Source organism: Aptenodytes patagonicus, chromosome 10, assembly GCF_965638725.1.
Source record: "Aptenodytes patagonicus chromosome 10, bAptPat1.pri.cur, whole genome shotgun sequence".
In the NCBI taxonomy this organism is placed as follows: Eukaryota; Metazoa; Chordata; class Aves; order Sphenisciformes; family Spheniscidae; genus Aptenodytes; species Aptenodytes patagonicus.
In genome coordinates, this window is record NC_134958.1 from 2,951,003 (window position 1) to 2,970,993 (window position 19,991).

Genomic DNA, 19,991 nt, shown 5'->3' on the forward strand with positions numbered 1-19,991 from the left:
CAACGCACATATAAAACCAAAATTCTGAAAAAAAGACACCTAGTTTTTACATTACAATGTTGATACACGCTGGGGGGGGGGGAAATAAAAATCAGAAAACACTAAACAAATCCCACTATGCAATCTTGAGATTAACAGAGAAAATGGCTTATTTTATTAAAAACAGTATAACCATTCATTTAAACTGAATGACTAGAGACACTTGGCCTAATTTTCCAAAGGCGCTGAGCATCCAAAGCTTCCACGGTCTACAGGGACCTGCAGGTGCTCAGTGCCTCTAAAAAAAACAACAAAAATCAGGCAAATTGTCTTTAAAAACCAAACATAGTAAGATTCAGTTAACAAGTATCACAGTATATTAAACACTATACTGTTAAAGGCTGGTGGGATTTAAAAGTTCCTTTTTACAGCTTTTTGTAAGCATACAATGTTACTAAAAATGACTTACTAGGATAGAGAAGCTAAACAGACATAGGAATGTTCCTGAACACAGTTTTAAATTATGCATTGCGATCCAAGCGTACATCAATTTCTCTGCCACTGATTTTTATGCCGTTCATTATCCTACAGGCCTTTTCAGCAGATTCTGGTGAGTCAAATCTGACTGTTCCACAGCCCTTTGATTTTCCATTCTCCATTTTTATTTCTGCAAACATTACATGACCTGAATAAATAAGTTAAACAGCAGTTATTTCGAGTCTTCAGTGCACTAACAAGTTAAAGAACTCATCAGAAGTGATAAAAAAGCATTTTTAAGTATAATCTAGGGGGACATATGAAATTAGCACTTTCAGACTGATGGTATATTCATTCATTCAGGGAAGGTGACAGAGATCAAAACAGCAGTGAAGAATCCAAATTAAGATCCACTGTTTCAAATCTTTCCTTCACACTAGCATAAGATGAAGCATGTCTGCGTTTGACCTCAAGTTTGAAACAGTGCCCTGTAAGGCTAAGGGAAAGTTTTGTGTTTCATTTACTGACACTGCCAGAAGTGTGACTACTGACAGGCGTTAACTAAATTATAGTTCATTCCAGTCTACCACGTTCATCACAGCAACGTTATCAAGCAATCACACCAACCAAGCAATTTTGTAAAGAGGCTGCAGAGCAAAATTAGAGCCTTTAAAACAGTAAAGTTACCAGGTTAGGAGTGGTGGAAAAGTAGCATGCGCTATTCAATTCCTGCAGTGTTTTCTTGAGGTTGGACACTCGGCACATGAGGCAACATTTTTATGTAAATGTCTTGGTACCTCAGAGAATGTTCAAAGCCTGAAGCTAGTGAGTTTTTGCTTATGGTATGTTGTTGCACACCACTCCTGAGCCCCCAAATGCCACTAGGAACAAGAAACTTTTCTCTAATATACATAGCTTTTTATTTTCAAATATCATATAATAGAAGACTGGCCTTTCACTGAAAGAAATTGGACATATGGAGACATGGTCTTTTAGTTCCTTATAATACTGGTGTGAATACAACCTGTTGTTTATATTTGTGCTTATAATTCTTAAAAACAATTCAACATAATTACTACATCTGTTAGTTGCCGAGGAGATAATTTAAAAAAAAAAAATAATTCTGAACTATCTGAAAGTTGGCCAGGCAGCTAAGACTTAAAAAAAAGAGAGCGCCTGTTTCACTATATCCTCCAGCTACAAAAAAAAACGTGAACACCTGAAAATTTTTCATAGTTGAACTACAAGTTCTAATTCATATCAAATCTGCAAATAGCTGTATGAAGACTGTCTTAGGTATCAGTAGTATATTTCAAATTATTTGTCTTTTCTGTCTCTCCAAAATAAGAAAAGCCATCTGTAATTCAGTTAAAGCTTTCCATTCTGAAAGCGCGTTTTCAAAACAAAACAATCATATACTTCTACACCCAAGCTTAATTTTTCATTCACTTCTGTGAAAAGACAACTTTCCTGAATTAGATAAAAAGAATTACTGGATATTTGTAGCAATCCTTTATCTTACATAAAAAGGGCCTTTATTTCTTAACATAAAGGGGAAGCATTACAGCCTGCAAATATGCTAATCAGGATCATCTATTTGCATAAAAAACAATCTGCCACTTTGGCAAAATTACTAACTCCGATCTGATGCAGCACCATTTCTGGAAGTAATGCGTAACTTGGACAGGCCCAGGCCCCTGCATGCATTTGTCTCAAAATAAATGCTACATTATATACTCTGTGTTGGCCAGAGGATACATAATACCTGCTTCAAAAAAGAAAAAGCTCAAAGAGTAATTTTATTAATGGAATGGGTTAAAGTTTATAGCAGATGAGCACTCAGAGCCAACATAGCCCATACTGTACCTTGGCCTCATGTGTTATGTCATGCCTAAAAATTATTTATATAACTCAGGAAAGGTGGGGGAAGTAAGAAAGATTAGGCTAGCCAGACTCTTCTTCAGGATAAGGCAACAACCTTGTCTTCCTGTCCTTATCTAACGAACACCGTATAAAACGAAGTCGATGGAGCTGAGCAGGGATAAGATTCATATACATACCACACTGACTGAATTTCTCCTTTAGTTTCTGCCAGGTCAAGTCAAAAGGAAGCTAGAATAAAAAAGCATTATTAATAACAAAATTTTACAAAGAGAAAAAGAGCATGTAATCAAACATGCACACAAAATAAGCTCATGGTTTCTATGTATTCAAATGCTTACATTTCTCACAAATATCTGGTTGCCTTTAGAGCCTAATCTCTCTCTCATGCCACTTCCCATTGGGCCAGGCACAAATCCTCGATCGATATCGATGTTCCTGTCCAGGCCTCCACCCATAGCTGGTCCCATTCGATCAAAACCAGAACTCATCCGATCCATCCCCATTCCCATTCCTCCAGCCATACTGTTCATACCACCCATTCCACCACCTACACAGAGAAGGAAAAGGAGGATAAAATAAAAAAATCTCTTTTTAGTAATAAATGCACAAGTATTTTGAAAAAAAAAAAAATTCTTTTGTGTCAGGAGAAAAATAACTTTAATAAAACTGCTGTAATACAAAACAACTTCATATATACACAGTGATTTATCTAGTAGCATGGCTAATATTTTAAGTCAAAGTATTAGAAGATACAAAGTGTCAGTTATAAAATAAAAGACAAACTGCATCAAGCGATTAGTCACACAATCTAATGTAGTAAAATGTTGAATACAAGTAAAGAATTAAGATTTAAAGGCTGTCTGGTTTAATTAATAAAAATCTGATACCCTGCACCAAAAAGAGACCAAGTAAATAACTGTGACAATGTTAAGATACAGGTAATTTGACCATATACACTATCGTTTATTTTGCTTCCTGCAGTCACATTCAGCTTTACTTAAAGCAGCCACACTTAATGACACAATCTTCTAGAGAAAGTGTATTTCGCAGAGAACAGATGTTACTGCAAGTACTGTGAAGAGCATGGACTTTCCTATGATACATGCAATGAAATATATTCATGTATACTACATAAAGAACTAAGATCAAAGGCATTCAAATATCCTATTATAATCTTCCTGGATTCATAATTAAAAATTAATGTAAAGCAAAACTATCAAGATCATTCATGAGGGACCTTCTCTTTAGGCCTTACGCCTCTCAAGATTGCCACTAGCAAGATTTCAGTTTCTCATCTGCTCTAGCTTGAGGAACTCAGACATTTGCTGCAATACAAACTCAGTATTGGAGCTTTGCACAAATCGAGTGACAATCTGAAATTTAAGGCTGATTTTTTATTTCAATGATGAGAGATTACTGAAGTTCAGCTTCATGAAGTTCACACAAATAACTCTGTCTTTTTTTCTGAAACACTTTACTTGAATCACTTCTCCCTCCAAACCAGAAGTTAAAAACTTTTCAAAACTAAGATTAAGAGAAAGACTGTATTAGCAAGTTTTCCTCTGAACTTTTACCTCAACAGAACAGCTTTAAAAACTATTAGACTTGCAGTCACATGCAACAGAATTCTACTTCTTCCAACACTGGCAAGACACTGCACTACAACAAAATCCTCCGATACAATTACACGTACACCGTATCATTACATTGCCTATGCATTTACATTCTATTGAAACAAGTTAACCTACTCATTCCAGATCTTACTGGGCCCATGCTAGGCGCTCCCATTCCTCCTGCAAAAACACCAATCATTGCACCACCTAAACAGAAAAAAATAATAGAGTGACATACGCTGAAACCACCAGTTAGTGACAACAACAAAGCACACGCTGATGAAGTGCACTGATCTCAATGTTACCTGGCAATTCTTTTCTACAGAACACTTTAACCTGTGCCTTTATTACTCAAACTGAATAGGAAACATCTAGTAAGTAACATTAATTCCTCCTTCTCTATTATGGGATTTAAGCTACTCTGATTTCTTTTTAGCTTTTCTCCCCTCTGACAGTCTGCCAGCAGCACAAACATCTTAAAACTAAATGAGCCATTTCCCACATTGGGAAGAACAGCCTCAAAACTGAAGAAGGTGCATCTTATTTGAACTTCATAGTACAGAAATGCCCTAGTTTCTCCCATTTTTAAGAAACCTGTGCAAAAGCTAGGAGCAGCTCTCCCAATGTCTTTTTTTACTGCACATGAAGAGTGAATTGATGGAATTTGGTGGGAAAAAAGGGAGAAAGGGAATCGATACTTAATAAAAGCTATTTGGCAGAACCATGGAATCTCCAGAAAGGTATCAGAGACTGATTCTAGAGTGGGGTAAAACCAGTTCTTTTCATTGAAGTGCTAATATTCAGGAAAGTAATCCCAAGGGAGCTTCTAGAATTGTAGAAACTCAGAAGAACTACATTCCTGTCACTGCAGAACAGAACGGAACTGTCAGCTGCATTTTTCTTGCTGGATTTTCATACCTAAAAAGAAACAGCTCAGTTTTTATTTATGGCAAAATAGATCAATAACTGTTGTCTTCAGGCTAGACACCATTGTTTTAATATCTAAAAAAGATCACTGCTGAGTCTTCCATTAGATTCATCTTCTCCACAGTTCAAAACAGCAACAATTGTTTGCTACCAGTCTCTTGTGGGAAATACTTGTCTCCTCTCAGACAACATGCTGTCACAGCCACACCAAGACCTCAAAAAAATATGGACTAGCCTGTTTAAAAAAAACTACTGGTTTTCAACACCAGCAAGATTACTCCCAGTACTTCAACCAACAGTTTGCATATGAGGAAGATCTTAATACTTATTCATTAGGCCAGAGAGGGTCTTGCAATGAAACACCAAGTCAAATTTTGAGATTTCTGTCAACATGACTGGTTTTTGCCCTTAAATAGCATTGTGAAGAAAAAAAAAAAATCCCCACTTTTCCAGAGCTAGAAAACCTTAGTTGTTTGTGAGTGCATCCCAGTTACACCCGCTCTCTTTTAAAAGGAAAAGAAGAAAAAAAAAAAAAGTCTTCCCAACAGTCTAAGATGCACTTAAAAAAAAACCCCAACCAACCAAAAAAAACCAAACACACACAACCTGAAAGCTCAAATAATCCTAATAAGCAAGATTTCAGCTGTTTCTGACCTTAGAAACATCCTTTACCCGTACTTTTCGCCCCACTGGCTTTTCACCAACAAAAAATTATATGCTCGGAGATGCTCTATGACACAACCTTTGATTTTTTGGATAGTTCAAAATTTTGGCAATTTAAATGGCAACTCCAAGAATTCTGCTGCAAATCAAACATCCTCATTTTCACTAATTGATGCCATAGCCCAATCAAACGCTGTCTTAAGTTGCCCTCCTTGAAACTGGCAGGGTACTAAAGCCAAATGTACTCAGAGCATTTCCTTTTAAGATAACATTAACCTAAATATTGTAATAGGAGTACACTAGGGTCTTCCCTGACTAAACACGGTATCTATTAACTATTATATTTGTAAATCCCTAGAATTTCCTTCCATTATCTAAGGATAAGTTGGGAAACTCTTATCTTGGTTCTCGGAACAGTATTTAAACGGTAAGGTTGCTGAGAGGTTGTAAGTTGAAGCTTGCTGGATCTACTGAATGAATGACTCCCACATCAGTTTCTCACAGTGGCCATGTTCATGCATTTCAAAACCAACGTGTGTTACCAGAAGACTCAGAAGTCTATTGCGTGCACGAACGTTTATAACTGAAGTGGCTTTGGATTTGCACTCAGGAAACAGATGTTTATCCTATGTTGCAAGTAGACAGAGTGAAAGCATACACTTGATTTCTAAGACATTAATTCCAAGACATTGACTAACTCAACTGACAAGCTTATTACATTCTTATCACTTCTACACAATTACCAGTGCTCCAAGAGAAGCACACAAGAGTTACCCTTTGTTATGACTTGCCCAAATTAAAAAAAAAAAAAAAGGGAAAGAAAAGAAAAAAAAAATCAACTTTTAGACCAGATGAACCTTATGCTCTTAGCAGCTCTTCTCTTTCACAGTGGGGAATTAAGGGAGGGGGAAAGGGAGAAAAAAGGGGAGGAGGGGGAAGAAAACCTGTCTCCTGTAACGCATCCATCCAGGTAACAGTATAGTAACAAAGTGCAAGAAGTCTCTACTGTTAAGCACTTCCAGGCCTCTTAAGACAAAAGAGTATCTCATTTGAGGGAACCCAAAGGTAACAAAATGAACTCTCTGTCAACAAGACATCATCTATAAACAAAACAAAGCTGGCCCAGTTATAGAAGAGGCCAATAAATCCCATTCTGAGCTGCTTGAGCTCAGAAGGCAGGAAGAAAACAGAGGGCACCAAAATTCACCGTTCCTATCCAATGCTACCTGATTTGCAGTAAAAAACAATCTTCCAGCATGCGTTTGCAAAAGCAGGCTCCTGGAAGTTACAAAGGTGGCACATGGGCAGCTTGCTCAGGATTACCAGAAGCATATACTTTAATACCCAAAAGACTTAATACCTCACAAAGTTAACAGTATGAAGCTAAATGCTTTCCTCAAATCACTATTTTGTTTCCATTTTACAAATGGAAAAACACCCCCACACTTTAACCTGCGTCCTAAGCGATGGCTATCATGAACACTCAGATTACATCCTTATAATGATGACTGGGGGAGAGGGGACAGAGGAAGATGACCAAATGAAACCAGGTCTCTTCTTGATTTTTCTTCTAGTAAAACTCTTCCAATACTATGTTGCAATTTGCCACGGGAAATTTAACAGTAACCATACCCATCCTTCCAAAAGAATCTCCAAAACCACGGTTCAATGCCATGTCACTACGACCGAAATCTCTGTCCATGTTTCCTCCCATTCCACCACGGAACATTTCTGTAAAGAACAAAGCAAAAAACAGAAATATTCTGTTATATACATCTAAGCTGATGTGCATACAACACTTGTTTCACAGCTGCTTGTTTAAATAGAAGTGGGTTTAATGCACAAGTCAGAGGCACCTATTAAATATTTAGCTCCCATGCCAGTTCCTACGCCTCCACTCATGCCACTGACTGTATTTCTTTCGAACTCATCTACATTACCCATCCCTAAAGGAAGGGCTTTTAATAAACAAATATTAGCAAACTAATACGTGTACAGGAACAGTGTTTACCTACCTCCCATTCGGCTGACTCCAAATCCTCCCATATTAGGCATTCCTTCCATTCCCCGAAATCCAGCAAGTCCTGTAAAATAAGGAAGAGTGTTTTCTATACAATATTAAAGAAAACACTTAATGCAAAGAACTTCACTGCACGTACCGCCTCCCATTCTATTCATTCCGCCAAATCCTGGACCATCTATTCCCATACCTTTAAACCAAAAAGACAAACACCATTTAGAAGACAGGTAAGATCCTAACGGATTTTAAAAAATGCAGCGACAGTTAACATCTCAAAAGCACACTACACAAGGCTTGCTTTGTCAAGAGTATGTCATTCTTCCAAACACAGAAATGACAATTTTAAACTTAAAGCTCTGTAAAACTTAAAAATTAAGAACACAGATTTACCTCCTGGACCCATGCTCCCCATTCCACCACCCATGCTCAATTGTGTTGCACTGATGGGCTGCCCACCTGGTCCAAGTCCCATACCAATGCCACCAAGACCACCTTGAAAACAAAAATAAGTATCACCAGAAGAAAGATTTTCTTCTGTATCATAAACAGACCACAGTAAGCAAAAGTACTACTAAACTGTTCCAAGACTCTGTATCAACATATATTAAGTGCAAGGAGTAGAAAACGGAGTGTGCAACTCACGAGGTAATTGTGAAGTTTTGCTGTCCGCAACACGGAAATCTTCATGAGGAATTGATTTGTCATCCTGATAAAAAACAAGGATGTTACGCTATGATCCTTCCAATGTTTTGGCAGACATGCAAGGTAGAAAGAAATGTAAGCAACTTACCATTTTTACATGCATGGGTCTATCAAACAGGAATTGTCCATTGAACATAGCTGAAGAAATGCAAGTCAAGGAATCTAACTACAGAATTTAACTATTTCAGAAGAATCACTGTAAAAACTTATTTTATTTCTGCACCATTTTTAGGAGTCTTATCTTTCCTTACCTAATCTTTAGAATACCAATTCAAAGGCCAGTAGAGACTATACAAGCTGTTAGGTACGTAAAAGTTAGTTTCACACATGTCACATTCCCACATATTTTAAGCTTGTTCAACATCATCAGGAACACCTTTTTAGACTCTAGCAGTAAACTCAGTCACTATTAAAAATGTAATCTGCACAGTATTACACTCTAGTCCCTATATACTAGCTACAAGGCAAATAAGCACCATTTGCAAAACTACGCTATCAGAAGCCATTAAAGACTAATCCGCATTTGATCAATTATTTTTCAAAACCAAGGATACATATTGCTTGAACAGCTTCAATTGCTTGTTCAAAGGTAACCGTTCCCATCCCTCGACTCTTGCCATCCTTATCTTCTTTGATGTCTGCACGCTTTACAGTTCCAGCAATGCTGAACACCTCCTTCAGTTTCTTCCAGCCAACTTTAAAGTCAAGCTTACACACAGAAATACGTTAGTGATTTCAGTGCACATTTCTGTTCTGCCATTGCATTTGAAGAGATTTTCTGCATTGTTGTAACTCTTCAGCTTCACAAAATGCCTAATATATGTAAATAGCCAGGATTTTGTAATATACACACACTGCAACCAAGTCCAAAAATGTCAACTAAAAGCAACAATTTAGACTACATATATGTATTTTACTTTAATTAACATACTAACATTGAGAAATGGATGGGTTCTTGTCAAGAGCAGCTGTACTCCCACAAGTCCCCTTGCAGACATAGTAGTCTTCTGTGCAAATAAAGAACTTATGAAAGCAAGCACCTCCAACAAATATAACAGTTTAAGTTAGTCTAAAGTAACTACCAAGATAAACTGAAGTATATATTTAATTAAAGAGAAGTGCAATTGTAAATAGATAGCGAAAAGATGTATATTTTTTCAAATCAACAGATGACTGTGCGATAATTAAAAGCACATGTCAGCCTCAAGAGTTTAATGTATCTTTCATGTCCAAAATCTGAATATATATCCAGCGTTTTTAGTTGAATATACTAATTGTGAACTAACACTTCCAATTTCCTCTTTATATCAAAACTGAGTTACGCAGGAACATAAGATGTTTTACAAAGATCAAATATTACAGTTATAAAATACAGTTTTAAACTTACATTAGCAACAAAAATAGTGGACCCAAGCCTGCCTGCCTGCAAGTTACTGATAACCTCAGGAGGAATGTTTGGATTATTGAGAATAGAAGGTGGTAAATTCATTATTCCAGGTGCCACATCAGGTCCATGTCCTCCTGGAAACTGTCCTCCTACACGCTGTAATGCCCTACGAGCATGTTCACCTTCAGGATCCTGAAACATGGGCAAAAATAAAGCCAACTTAATCATCAATAAGAGGACTGGCAACAAACAAAAAGGTACTATTTGAAATTCTACATAAACCCATCAAAATTATCAACTAATATCCTTGTCCATGTCAGAGGGATCAAGAACTGAATTAGCATGGAGACCTAATTCCCTCACCTCTAGAGGTGGGTCCTTTCAGATGAGGGTTGAGGCATATTGGCAAAGCACTTGTTGAGGAAGCGTGCACTGCCACTTCACATGCTGTACCTAGCCTATGGACAAGTAGAAAAGATTTCAATCTAAAGGACTGTCAGTCTAGCACCTTCTTCCAAGAACTGAATTAATTTAATTAGGTTTTTTTTAATTATTTATTAATACCATTATTAAAGTTGTAACAGGACAAAAAGAACTGCATCAGACACTGTCATATACTACAACACTACAATAGAAATGTTGACATTAATTCCACTTTCCAGTCAGCACAAGTTCTCTACTTCCAGCTCCATTTTTGCACATATGTAGTAGTCTGAGACTCAGCTCGTTCTGCGTCATATTTTGAAGCAGGTAAGCAATGTAAACATAGAATCATTTAGGTTGGAAAAGACCTGATGACACTAAGGTAAGAATATGAAGTTTAAAGAAAAACAGTATTAGGTTATTTTGACTTTAGGGCACACTTCTTGTCAGTTCACTTGGCATAACAGTAAGACCTTCTGCAAGCCAACAGGCACTTTAGCCCATTAAGAAAATGTCATAAAAAAATTAAACTGGAAATTACACGGCTAAGATGCTCAAAACACTGCATCGTGATCTCAGTAGTTACAGTATCTTCACCATTTCAAATTAAAAACAACAGCAATAACCATACCTCTTTAATATTCAGGGGTCTTCCACTAAGATCATATTTGTTCATAGTTTCTAACGCTTTCTTAACAAATTCTTCATCTTTGAATTCAACCACACTTCGAGGGAACAAAACAAATAAAGTTTAAAATGTTAACATTAACAGAATGTTTGGATAGTAGTGTGTTTCTACACATATAGAAGAAGAAACTTACCCACAACCCTACATCCATGATGATTTGTCATCATATGTAAAGAGAAAAAAAAAAAAGTCAGTCAGCACATGTGATAGAGCATTTAAGATTCCAGTTAAAGATCCCAGCTCACTGTTAAACGACTATTCAAGTTATTTTCAGCTTCAAAATCCATAATACATGCCCTTTACTGGTAGCCAAGCTGAATTTCTCCTACTTTCTCAACATACATACCTTTCAAAAGCAAGAGAATACATTATCTTTTATTCTCTTTGAGCCAAACCAGAATTGGAAAAATGCCACACAGATCCATGTAAGGACAACTGGGGAGAGGAGGTGGGGGGAAAAGGGTGGAAAGAAAAAAAACCCAAAAACATAACCAAAAACCAATCAAGACACTCATCGTGTCATTAAAAGCTGCCCACTGACTACAAAATTCAAATCTACCTACATCAAGTATACCAGTACAATGAACAAGGAGTCTGCATACCTCTTCAGTATTACTAGCATAATTGAGAAATTACTTTGTAAGAAGATAACCTTATTGACTGCACCAGAATCCTTCTAATAAAGCAAAGAGTTGAGGATTGCTTTAAGTAAAGCAAAGCTGACAGCATGTTTTAGTTTTAACAAGCATTAAAGAAAGTCATTTACAACAATTGATACAACCTCAGTTAAGACTCAAACCTGCATTTCTCATGTTCTCGCTGCAGGTTCGGAGCTACTATTGGCCAGACTTTTGACTATTTTTAAGAAGACAAAGGAGCTTTAACAATCTTCACTCTTAGTGCCTCATTGCTGGCACTCTGTTGGCTACCAACCATCTCCATCCATTTAGTTTTAAGAAAGCAAAAACATTAATCCAGTGTTTAGAGTACCAACCCTGCAAAGCTGTCAAATCAGGCACTTCAAACAGTATATTCTTAGCTAACATTTTATACTCATTGGCCCCAAGAAGAGAATACTACGCTAACAAAATTTAAATGAAATCAGTGGTTTATTGAACGTCCTTTATATGAAACAGATTTGTACCAAAACAAAGATGTTGGCTAAAAAGAAGAATTAAGTAAATGCCATTTGTTAACGTTTACAGAAGTATTTTGTCCTTTACAGCCAGCTAGTTTGAGTTGCATGAAAGTGTCAAGACTACTTCTAATACAAAATCCTCAAGGCTATCTTAATGAAAATCAGTGTAAAAATGAAACTTACTTTCCAATAACTGGTACAGGTATTATACAAAAATAAAACTGCTGAGGAACTTTTAAACCTCTAGCAGATTGTTGCCCACGGCACTTACCCTTGATTTTCCTTCAGCATCCTTAAACAGCTCCACGTATGTAACCTCACCAACTACATAAGACATACAAAGGGAAAATACCAAGAGACAATGCATTTAAACACCAGTATCTTTCTTTACTGTGCCCCTGTGCACAACTCTACAGAGAAGCACCTATTATTCACCAACAATCAAAACCAGACCAACGTACCTCCTGTCAATGGCTATATAATTTAGCTAATTTTCAGAAATATGCAGCAGCCACATTCTCAAAAGCTAAAAACAAACAACTATATTTAACCTAATTCATACTACAGATCATATTTTGGCCAGTATGATATAGTTGGTGAACAAATTCAGATATACACAGTCCCTTAACCTAACAAATGAAACGTCAACGTTCACTGGAAAGTGTTACATTTATCATCCTACTCACAACACCTGTTTTAAGGTGACTTTCTACCTGAATGTCTTCAATCATAAGTTTGCCTTCAATAATAACCAAATTTACACATCAAATATTTCACAGCAAGCCACTCACTTTCTAAGGTAGGAAGTTTCAGTAAATAAACCAATCAAATAGTCACGTCACCTTACAACAGATACACCAGCAGTTACAGAAGGGGGGTTTTGGCATTTTTCGCAGCCTAAAAGCCAAGTGTGCTTTGCATTACTTTTGAAGAATCAAGTTTTTCAAGGAAAACACAGAACTAACTTTTTACAGAATTCATATATTAGCATTATTTTACCCCAAACTTAAAATAAAGCATTTGGGGTAGTAAGATTACTCTATCAGAACTGCAACAATAGTAACAAGCTTTTAATACAAATCTCCAGACAAACAGTCATGGCAGTAGTGACAATGCAGACAAAGTTAATTCCACAGCCAGATTCCACCAAAGAAATACAAAACAACTTTTGAAAGACGTCCTTTATTATTCATGTTAACACGCTAAATGTGTTGCTTAAATACAATAGCCCTTAAAAAAATCTACAAAGACTACAACTAGACGAAACACAATCTCTTAAAGAAGTCATGAGGTCATGCATATACTCTCTACTGTCACACTAGAATGGCAGAAGATTGTAAGCACTTCATTTACCCATCCTACCCTGCAATGCAATTGTCTCAGATGAAAGAGGGGGAAGGGAGATAGATGTACCAAGTAAAGGCCAAAAAAAAAGTCATCAAATCTGTGTGGCTCAAAGGACATATACATTGCATTTAAGATCTACCCCTTTCTATGTGAAGTGTATTATAAGGAATAAGTTACCTTTCTCTCTCATAAGATCTTTAATAGCTTGCCATTTCATGTCATACGGGATGTTGCTAATAAAAACTCTATTACGATTAATAGCCTTCTTCTCTCCAGTGCCTGCATTCTTGTCCTTTGAATAGGGATGGAATCTATTCTTGTTTCCAAGAGAAGGGATGGCCTTCGGTTTTGCAACGTACTTCTCTTTCACAGGTGCCTTCTCTTCTTTTGCTGTCTCATCATTATCCCTACATTAAAAAAAAAAAATTAGTCTTGTGTTGGATCATTAGACTATTGTACCTCCTATATATATATAGCTGTATACCTCCTATGCTATTAGAACTCCCAGGATGTCAAATGCTGCTTTTCAAATTAGGAAAAATAAATTCACGTTACCAGTCTAATTCCAAAATAAGTTGCTTTATCTAGAACAAAAAAAATAATGTTATAATAGATTTATTCACTATCGTAAGTAAAGAAAGCACGTCTTGCTACTTCAGTTACATTCCATTTCGTCTGTCAAGATTCAGCAAGATGCTACTATGAAACTACTACAAATATCAAAATACAACTCAGCTGAAAAATAAGCTACAGCATCCATGCTTCAGTGCTTCAATAATTTTCACATCAGACTTGGCTAAGTTATACGATATTCACCCCAGAAGTGAGAGTTTAAACAGTCTAACTTACGGAACAGCTTGATATACTTCATTCAATGTAATAATAATATATAAAAATCAACTCTAATAGGTTGTAAATCAAATTACATTTTATTTACCACATGAATAATTCTTATTCACAATTTGCGCCAGACTGCTTTAAGACTGAAATTAAAATTCAATTAAGAACAACAAATGCTCTTTCACTTTCGTTGCTTAACACTACTAGAACTTGAAAACTTGCTAAATGCATCAAAAGCAGCACGGCCAGCAGGTCGAGGGAGGCGATTCTCCCCCTCTACTCCACTCTGCTGAGACCCCAGCTGGAGTACTGCGTCCAGCTCTGGGGCCCCCAGCATAAGGAGGACATGGACCTGTTGGAGCGGGTCCAGAAGAGGGTCACAAAAATGATCAGGGGGCTGGAGCACCTCTCATGAGGACAGGCTGAGAGAGTTGGGGTTGTTCAGCCTGCAGAGGAGAAGGCTCCGGTGAGACCTTATTGCAGCCTTCCAGTACCTAAAGGGGCCTACAGGAAAGCTGGAGAGGGACTTTTTACAAGGGCACGTAGTGCTAGGACAAGGGATAATGGCTTTAAACTGAAAAAGGGTAGAATTAGATTAGATATAAGGAAGAAATTCTGCTCTATGAGGGTGGTGAGGCACTGCAACAGGTTGCCCTGAGAACCTGTGGATGCCCCATCCCTGGAAGTGTTCAAGGCCAGGCTGGACGGGGCTTTGAGCAACCTGGTCTAGTGGAAAGTGTCCCTGCCCACGGCAGGGGGGTTGGAACTGGATGATCTTTAAGGTCCCTTCCAACCCAAACCATTCTATGATTTTATGATTCTATGAAATAGGTGTATTAAGACATGTTTTGCATCTAAGACTAATTAAGTCACCAGGTATTATCCACTAGAAACAACAACAAAATAGACTTCTGGCCCTCGGTCTTTCAAAAATTTAGCAACAGCAGCAGCTCTCCTTTTAAAATCTTCTTATTTTTACATGAAAATGCAGGAAATTTGTTTCCTCTCTTTTAAAGCAGCCCAAAGCTCAACTTTGATAAAACTATACACTTTGAACAGAATTAAATGAAACATCCAAAACTCTTTAGCACTCTTGATAGTGTAACCATCACGAGGTGATTTAACATGCTAACAGAGGATCAAGGTGCCCAAATTGTTACTTTAAAAAAGGTGAACCACTGAACTGAATCGAGTGACAAAGCCACACAAATGTGATCCACTAAACAGATGCTACTTAGAGATATACATCAATGTCTAGCTCAAATCTCACTGCAGTTAATGAGAAACTTAAAAAGTACTTTTACACACACATTTATTTTAAAAAGCCAGCATTAGCCACTTGAGTTAGAACAACTACAAGGAAATGTCCTACAGGACTGTCAAAAGTGACTGATTGTGAACCCTCCTTAAATTACATCACTTTCTTTACAATTTTTCCCACATTTCAGAAGTCTTAGTTTTTATCTCATTTTGACACTTTGGAAGGTTTCTGGTGTAAAATTAGCCAAAACAGGCATTTCAGTTTTACAACCACAATGTATGGCAAGATCACTGATTTTGATTAACTGAAATGAGTATTTTCAGCTCTCTGCATAGTTATTAACAAAACGGTGAGTAAGCGGCAGTCTTGCACTCAAGAGCACATGCAAGTAGCCTTTCATGAAGCTAAACATATTATTTACTCAAGCTTGGGCACTTTTCAGGGAGGAATAAATGAAAAGAAATCCATATTCCTCCCATGACTTTTTCCCAGATTTTGAAGTACTCATATGATATGAACTTCATGGTCCTTGTGTTTACAAGTGGATTAAAAGAGGATTAGCAACTGAGAAACGTGTGGACACTCCTCCGGGCTAAGTATTTGTAAAATTTAAAACATTCAAAGTCAACAACATGTTATCTGGTTCAAGCGTCCTCCAGCTTCCCTCTGCACCATCCCTCCTCCACATCATCCTGTCTGTTGCGGCAATATAATTCTTGTGTGGCTGTGTAATGAACTGAAATGGGGAGAACAATGCAGGGAACTGGAGGGAGCTGGAGGGAAAGGGGAGGGAAAGAGCAGAGTATCAGGCTTTCCAGTCAGATCAGTTCCTTCCAATCCAGTCCCATTTGCGAATGCAAAACTCCTGCCCAGTGAAACCCCTAGTAAAACCTGAGTTCTTCCTTAAGTTTTAGGATTAGAGCAATGGATTCTCTTTAGCCTTTTAAGCTCTTTCCTGCTTAAAGGATTATGAAACAGCCCCTGGATGCTCAGGAAGAGCCAGGTCTCCAAATATGGAATCCACAGGCTCTACAAGACCTGGCTGTACAAACCAGTAGAGAGCACAGAGGATACGAGTCTGGCATAAACTCTTAAATCTGGGAAACAAGACGACACTTCGCTTAGTCTGGGGATCACAGCCAGTCTCCTGAAAATAAAAGATTAATTAAAAAGCAATCCTTCTTGCAAAACTCATCTGCCAAAACCAACGGGACAGTGAACAAGCTGGAGGCAGAGATCCTTCTGTGGATGTAGCTCTTACCATCCTCCTTGAATAATAAAAATAATTTCAATCAAATAATACATTCAAAGCAACGTCATGTTAGTCAGCTATAGACCACAGAAAAGACAGTCTCAGAAACTATGAATTGACATTTTCTTGGGGGAAAAACAATAGCAATTTCTACTCTTTACCTTTTGTATGAACTAATCATTTTATACATTTAAGTAATATTTGCCTGTGAAATCACTAGCAGATTTCTAGAGTTGAAAGAGATGTCTATATTAATTTCTTTAAAAAAAAAAAAAAGGACATCCTCATTGATTAAGAGGAACAATTTTTACCTTTTGAAAAATAACGCCTTTGAACTTCCGTAAAGTTTTGGAAACAAAAAGACAAGTTTTCCATATATAAATAGAAAACTAGAAGCCTACAAAATAATAAGCACAAGATAACTCAACATGAAAGCCTTAAAAGCTATTTTTTTTTTTTAAACAAACTTCTACTTCTCTGCTCACAAGTGTCCACACAAATATTAAGATCAGCAGAGACAGAAACGCAAGAAGTCCACAACATGTGATTCTAAAGCACATAGATCAGTTTAGCTTTATTACACTGAACAGTTCCACTGCTCAATACAAAAAACTTAGGGAAGTGTGCAAGCTGAGACCAGGATCCCTCTCCAATTTAGTCTGAGTGCTAAGCAAACCTGGTTACTGAAATACTTTTTTTTAAGTAGTACATTTCACCTGCACACTGACAGCTTAATCCTTTGTACACCTGTTTTGGGGAAGACTGGCAACTGTACGCAAAAGAATAAGATTTGAAACTCTGTTACCAAGAATTTTGCATTATTTTCAAACATAAAGTTGTGATTTCTACCACACAGAATGACTGGGATTTTTCATTTGCTTGTGATTAGTTTTGGAGGGAAAAAAAGAAAATTGCTGACAGAAGGAGAGATACAGAGTAATTAAGTCATTATTTTAACAGTAGCAACCCCAAAAGGCAATAAAATGTTATATGCTTCAAAGGTGCAAAAGGGTCACAATCTTCCTGTGAAAATTCAGTCATAATTTGTGTAGTTTGGAAGCTGAGGGCCAGGCTCAGGGGAAAAAAAAAACCTGCTGTTTTATGGTAATGTGAAATTTATAACTTGTAAACTATTTGAATTTCACGGGGAGTCAAGTAAAGGCATGAAGTACGCCTTTATTCCTCCAACTTTATATTGAACTCGGTCCCATGCGCATTTTTTTTAAACAGAACAGTATCAGTCCTGGGCTGCTTAGAACATGTCAAAACTTCACAGATCTCAACAGCTTTGATGTACAGTAGGTCTACTATAAATGTACTTTCCCTCCAAGATGTGAGTGAGATTAGAAGCGATATTGAAATTCCAATGATATCAGGCCAAAATCTAGTTCAGGTAAAGAATGACGACCCTTGAAGCCTGACGCCAAAACCAACCAAACCCATAAAAGGTTATTCACGGTATTGTTCTAGAGAGCTGGTACTCCTGGCTCCCTTACACTGTGTTCCTTTTAGACCTGCTACATAAGGCGCAGTTTAGATATTCCATATATGATAATGTTACTATCTACAAGAAAAGTTTGTGCATGTACGTGGGGCTTTTTGTTTGTTTTTAGAAAGTAAATCACTATAGGGCTGTCTTACCACTCTCCCGCAGACAACGATTAGCTCAAAGGCCTTACAAAACATACCGCTACGGTAAGAAGTGGAAACGTAAACAAAACCAGAAACGATCCACAGCACTTCTAGAAACGGATCCTGTGAGAACTGCCCTGACCAGAGCCCGTTACAGCAGCCCGGAGGCTCACACCAGCGAAGCGGTTAGAGCTCAGCCCGCCGGTGCGGTTTCACCCCGCCAACACCTGCGGCTCCCCGAGCAGACGCCCAGCCCTCAGCGACTGCGAGTTCACCAAGGAACTTCGCCTTCCCCCATACCCAGGCCACGGCCTCCTCCGCGCACCCGCCCTCGCTACCCCACCGCCTCAGCCCCGGCCACCTCTCACCGCCCCCCGCCGGCGCACGCCGGGGGCTCCGCGCTCGGGCCGTGCGGCGCCGGAACGACCCCGTCCCCCGGCGGGGCGTGGGGGAGGAGGGGGCCGGCCGCCTTCCCCCCGCCGCGGCCTAGGCGGGCACGCCGCACCCCCGCGCTTCCCCGGCCGCGCTGCCCCCCGCCTCCGCCCGCCCCGCCCCGGCCCCGGCCCCGCACACACATTTTGACGCCATTAGCGCTGCCCCCGCCGCTCTCGGTTGCCGCCGCTGTCGCTGCCTCTTCATCCTGCGGCGGCTGTTGCGGCGGCGGCTGTTGCTGCTGCTGCTGCTGTTGTGGCGGCGGCTGGCTGGCGGCGGCGGCGGCGTCCTCGGCTGCGCGCTGCGGCGCGGCGGCCGCAGCCTCCGGCTTGTCGTTCTCCGCCATTTCGTGGCCGGGCCGCGGCCCCGCTACCGCTGGGTTTGAAAAGGGCCCGGAGCGCCTCGGCCTCCCCGCGCCGGGCCGGCCAAGTCTCGCGAGAACGGGGCTTGCGGCGGCGGGGGGGGGGAGGAGACGCGCCAGGAGGCTTTACGGGTTGCCATGGCGACGCCGGTGGGCTGCCAGGCCCGCGGTCGCCATGGCCGCCCCGCAGCCGCGGCGGGCGCTTCCCCGACAGGAGCGGCACAGCGCGGCCGCGTCCCAGGGGATCCGCCGCTCGGGTGCGTGACCCAGCGGCCCCGGCTGCGGGTGGGCGGCCCCCGCCCCGAGCGGTGACGAAGCCTCAAGTGCTGCTGCCCACCTCTCACACCCGGGCAGCTCTGCCCGAAGCTCGGGCCTGCTCCCGAGTATTTAGCAATTCCCCCCCCCAGACAGGCTATCTCCCTAAACGGCGCTACCTGCCATGTGCAAATTCCCCTAATTTCAAACCAAACGCCTCTTGCGGTGGCCGGTGACCCCCGCCCAGAACAACTGCAGGCTAACTGAGCCCCAGGACGCGCGGTTGGTGGGAGCACAGGCGCCTCACGGAAGCCAGGCGGCCTAGCGCTGAAGGCGTATCGCCGTTCTCATGAGCTTAGGGATGTCTGCAAAGCTGTAGGGTGCTAACAATAAATAAGCTATTGCACATTTTCAGCTCTTCACCTTTACGTTCCCAATAATACCATCCACCCCAGCAAATGGCTGCTTGACCCTTAATTTAATTGAGGAGCATCGCGCCTGTTGTTTGGGGACCATCTGCATTCCAAAGCAAGTCACCGCGGTCACTGCTTTCTCTCTACTTCAGAAAACAGACTGTAACTTATTATTCAAATTTTATGCTAGGAATACTCAATGAATTGAAGTCATGATCTCTTAAAACAAAATTTGCCTTGCGTTTTTCCTACATTTATAGTCTCCTTGTTCCTTCAAAAACCAGTGTAGTCACAAGT

General features: G+C 39.6%; 1 protein-coding gene across 2 annotated transcripts; it reads right to left on the bottom strand.

Moving 5' to 3' along the window:
* Positions 1-125: 125 nt before the first annotated feature.
* MYEF2 (myelin expression factor 2) lies at positions 126-19,049 on the bottom strand. Of its 2 annotated transcripts, XM_076347795.1 has the most exons (17): positions 18,809-19,049; positions 13,426-13,655; positions 12,173-12,225; positions 10,897-10,904; positions 10,707-10,800; positions 9,653-9,844; positions 8,820-8,973; positions 8,354-8,403; positions 8,206-8,269; positions 7,954-8,055; positions 7,703-7,753; positions 7,559-7,627; positions 7,176-7,274; positions 4,089-4,160; positions 2,679-2,887; positions 2,517-2,568; positions 126-664 (listed from the first exon to the last, which is right to left on the bottom strand). In XM_076347795.1, exons 1-17 carry the CDS (start codon positions 19,009-19,011, stop codon positions 501-503), a joined length of 1,866 nt encoding a protein of 621 aa, XP_076203910.1. In that variant the 5' UTR covers positions 19,012-19,049; the 3' UTR covers positions 126-500. The 2 variants fall into 2 exon arrangements, with proteins under 2 accessions (XP_076203910.1, XP_076203911.1); XM_076347796.1 differs by lacking the exon at positions 4,089-4,160.
* Between the last annotated feature and the right edge of the window lie 942 nt (positions 19,050-19,991).

What these genes read in the sequence shown, in the direction of transcription:
- MYEF2 (XM_076347795.1), bottom strand. Translation starts at nt 19,011, where the DNA reads ATGGCGGAGAACGACAAGCCGGAGGCTGCGGCCGCCGCGCCGCAGCGC. An exon ending in GACCCATGCATGTAAAAATG is followed by an intron (nt 8,270 to 8,353) that starts GTAAGTTGCTTA and finishes GTTTTTTATCAG; the next exon opens with GATGACAAATCAATTCCTCA. An exon ending in CCCAGTAAGATCTGGAATGA is followed by an intron (nt 2,888 to 4,088) that starts GTAGGTTAACTT and finishes TTCTCTGTGTAG; the next exon opens with GTGGTGGAATGGGTGGTATG.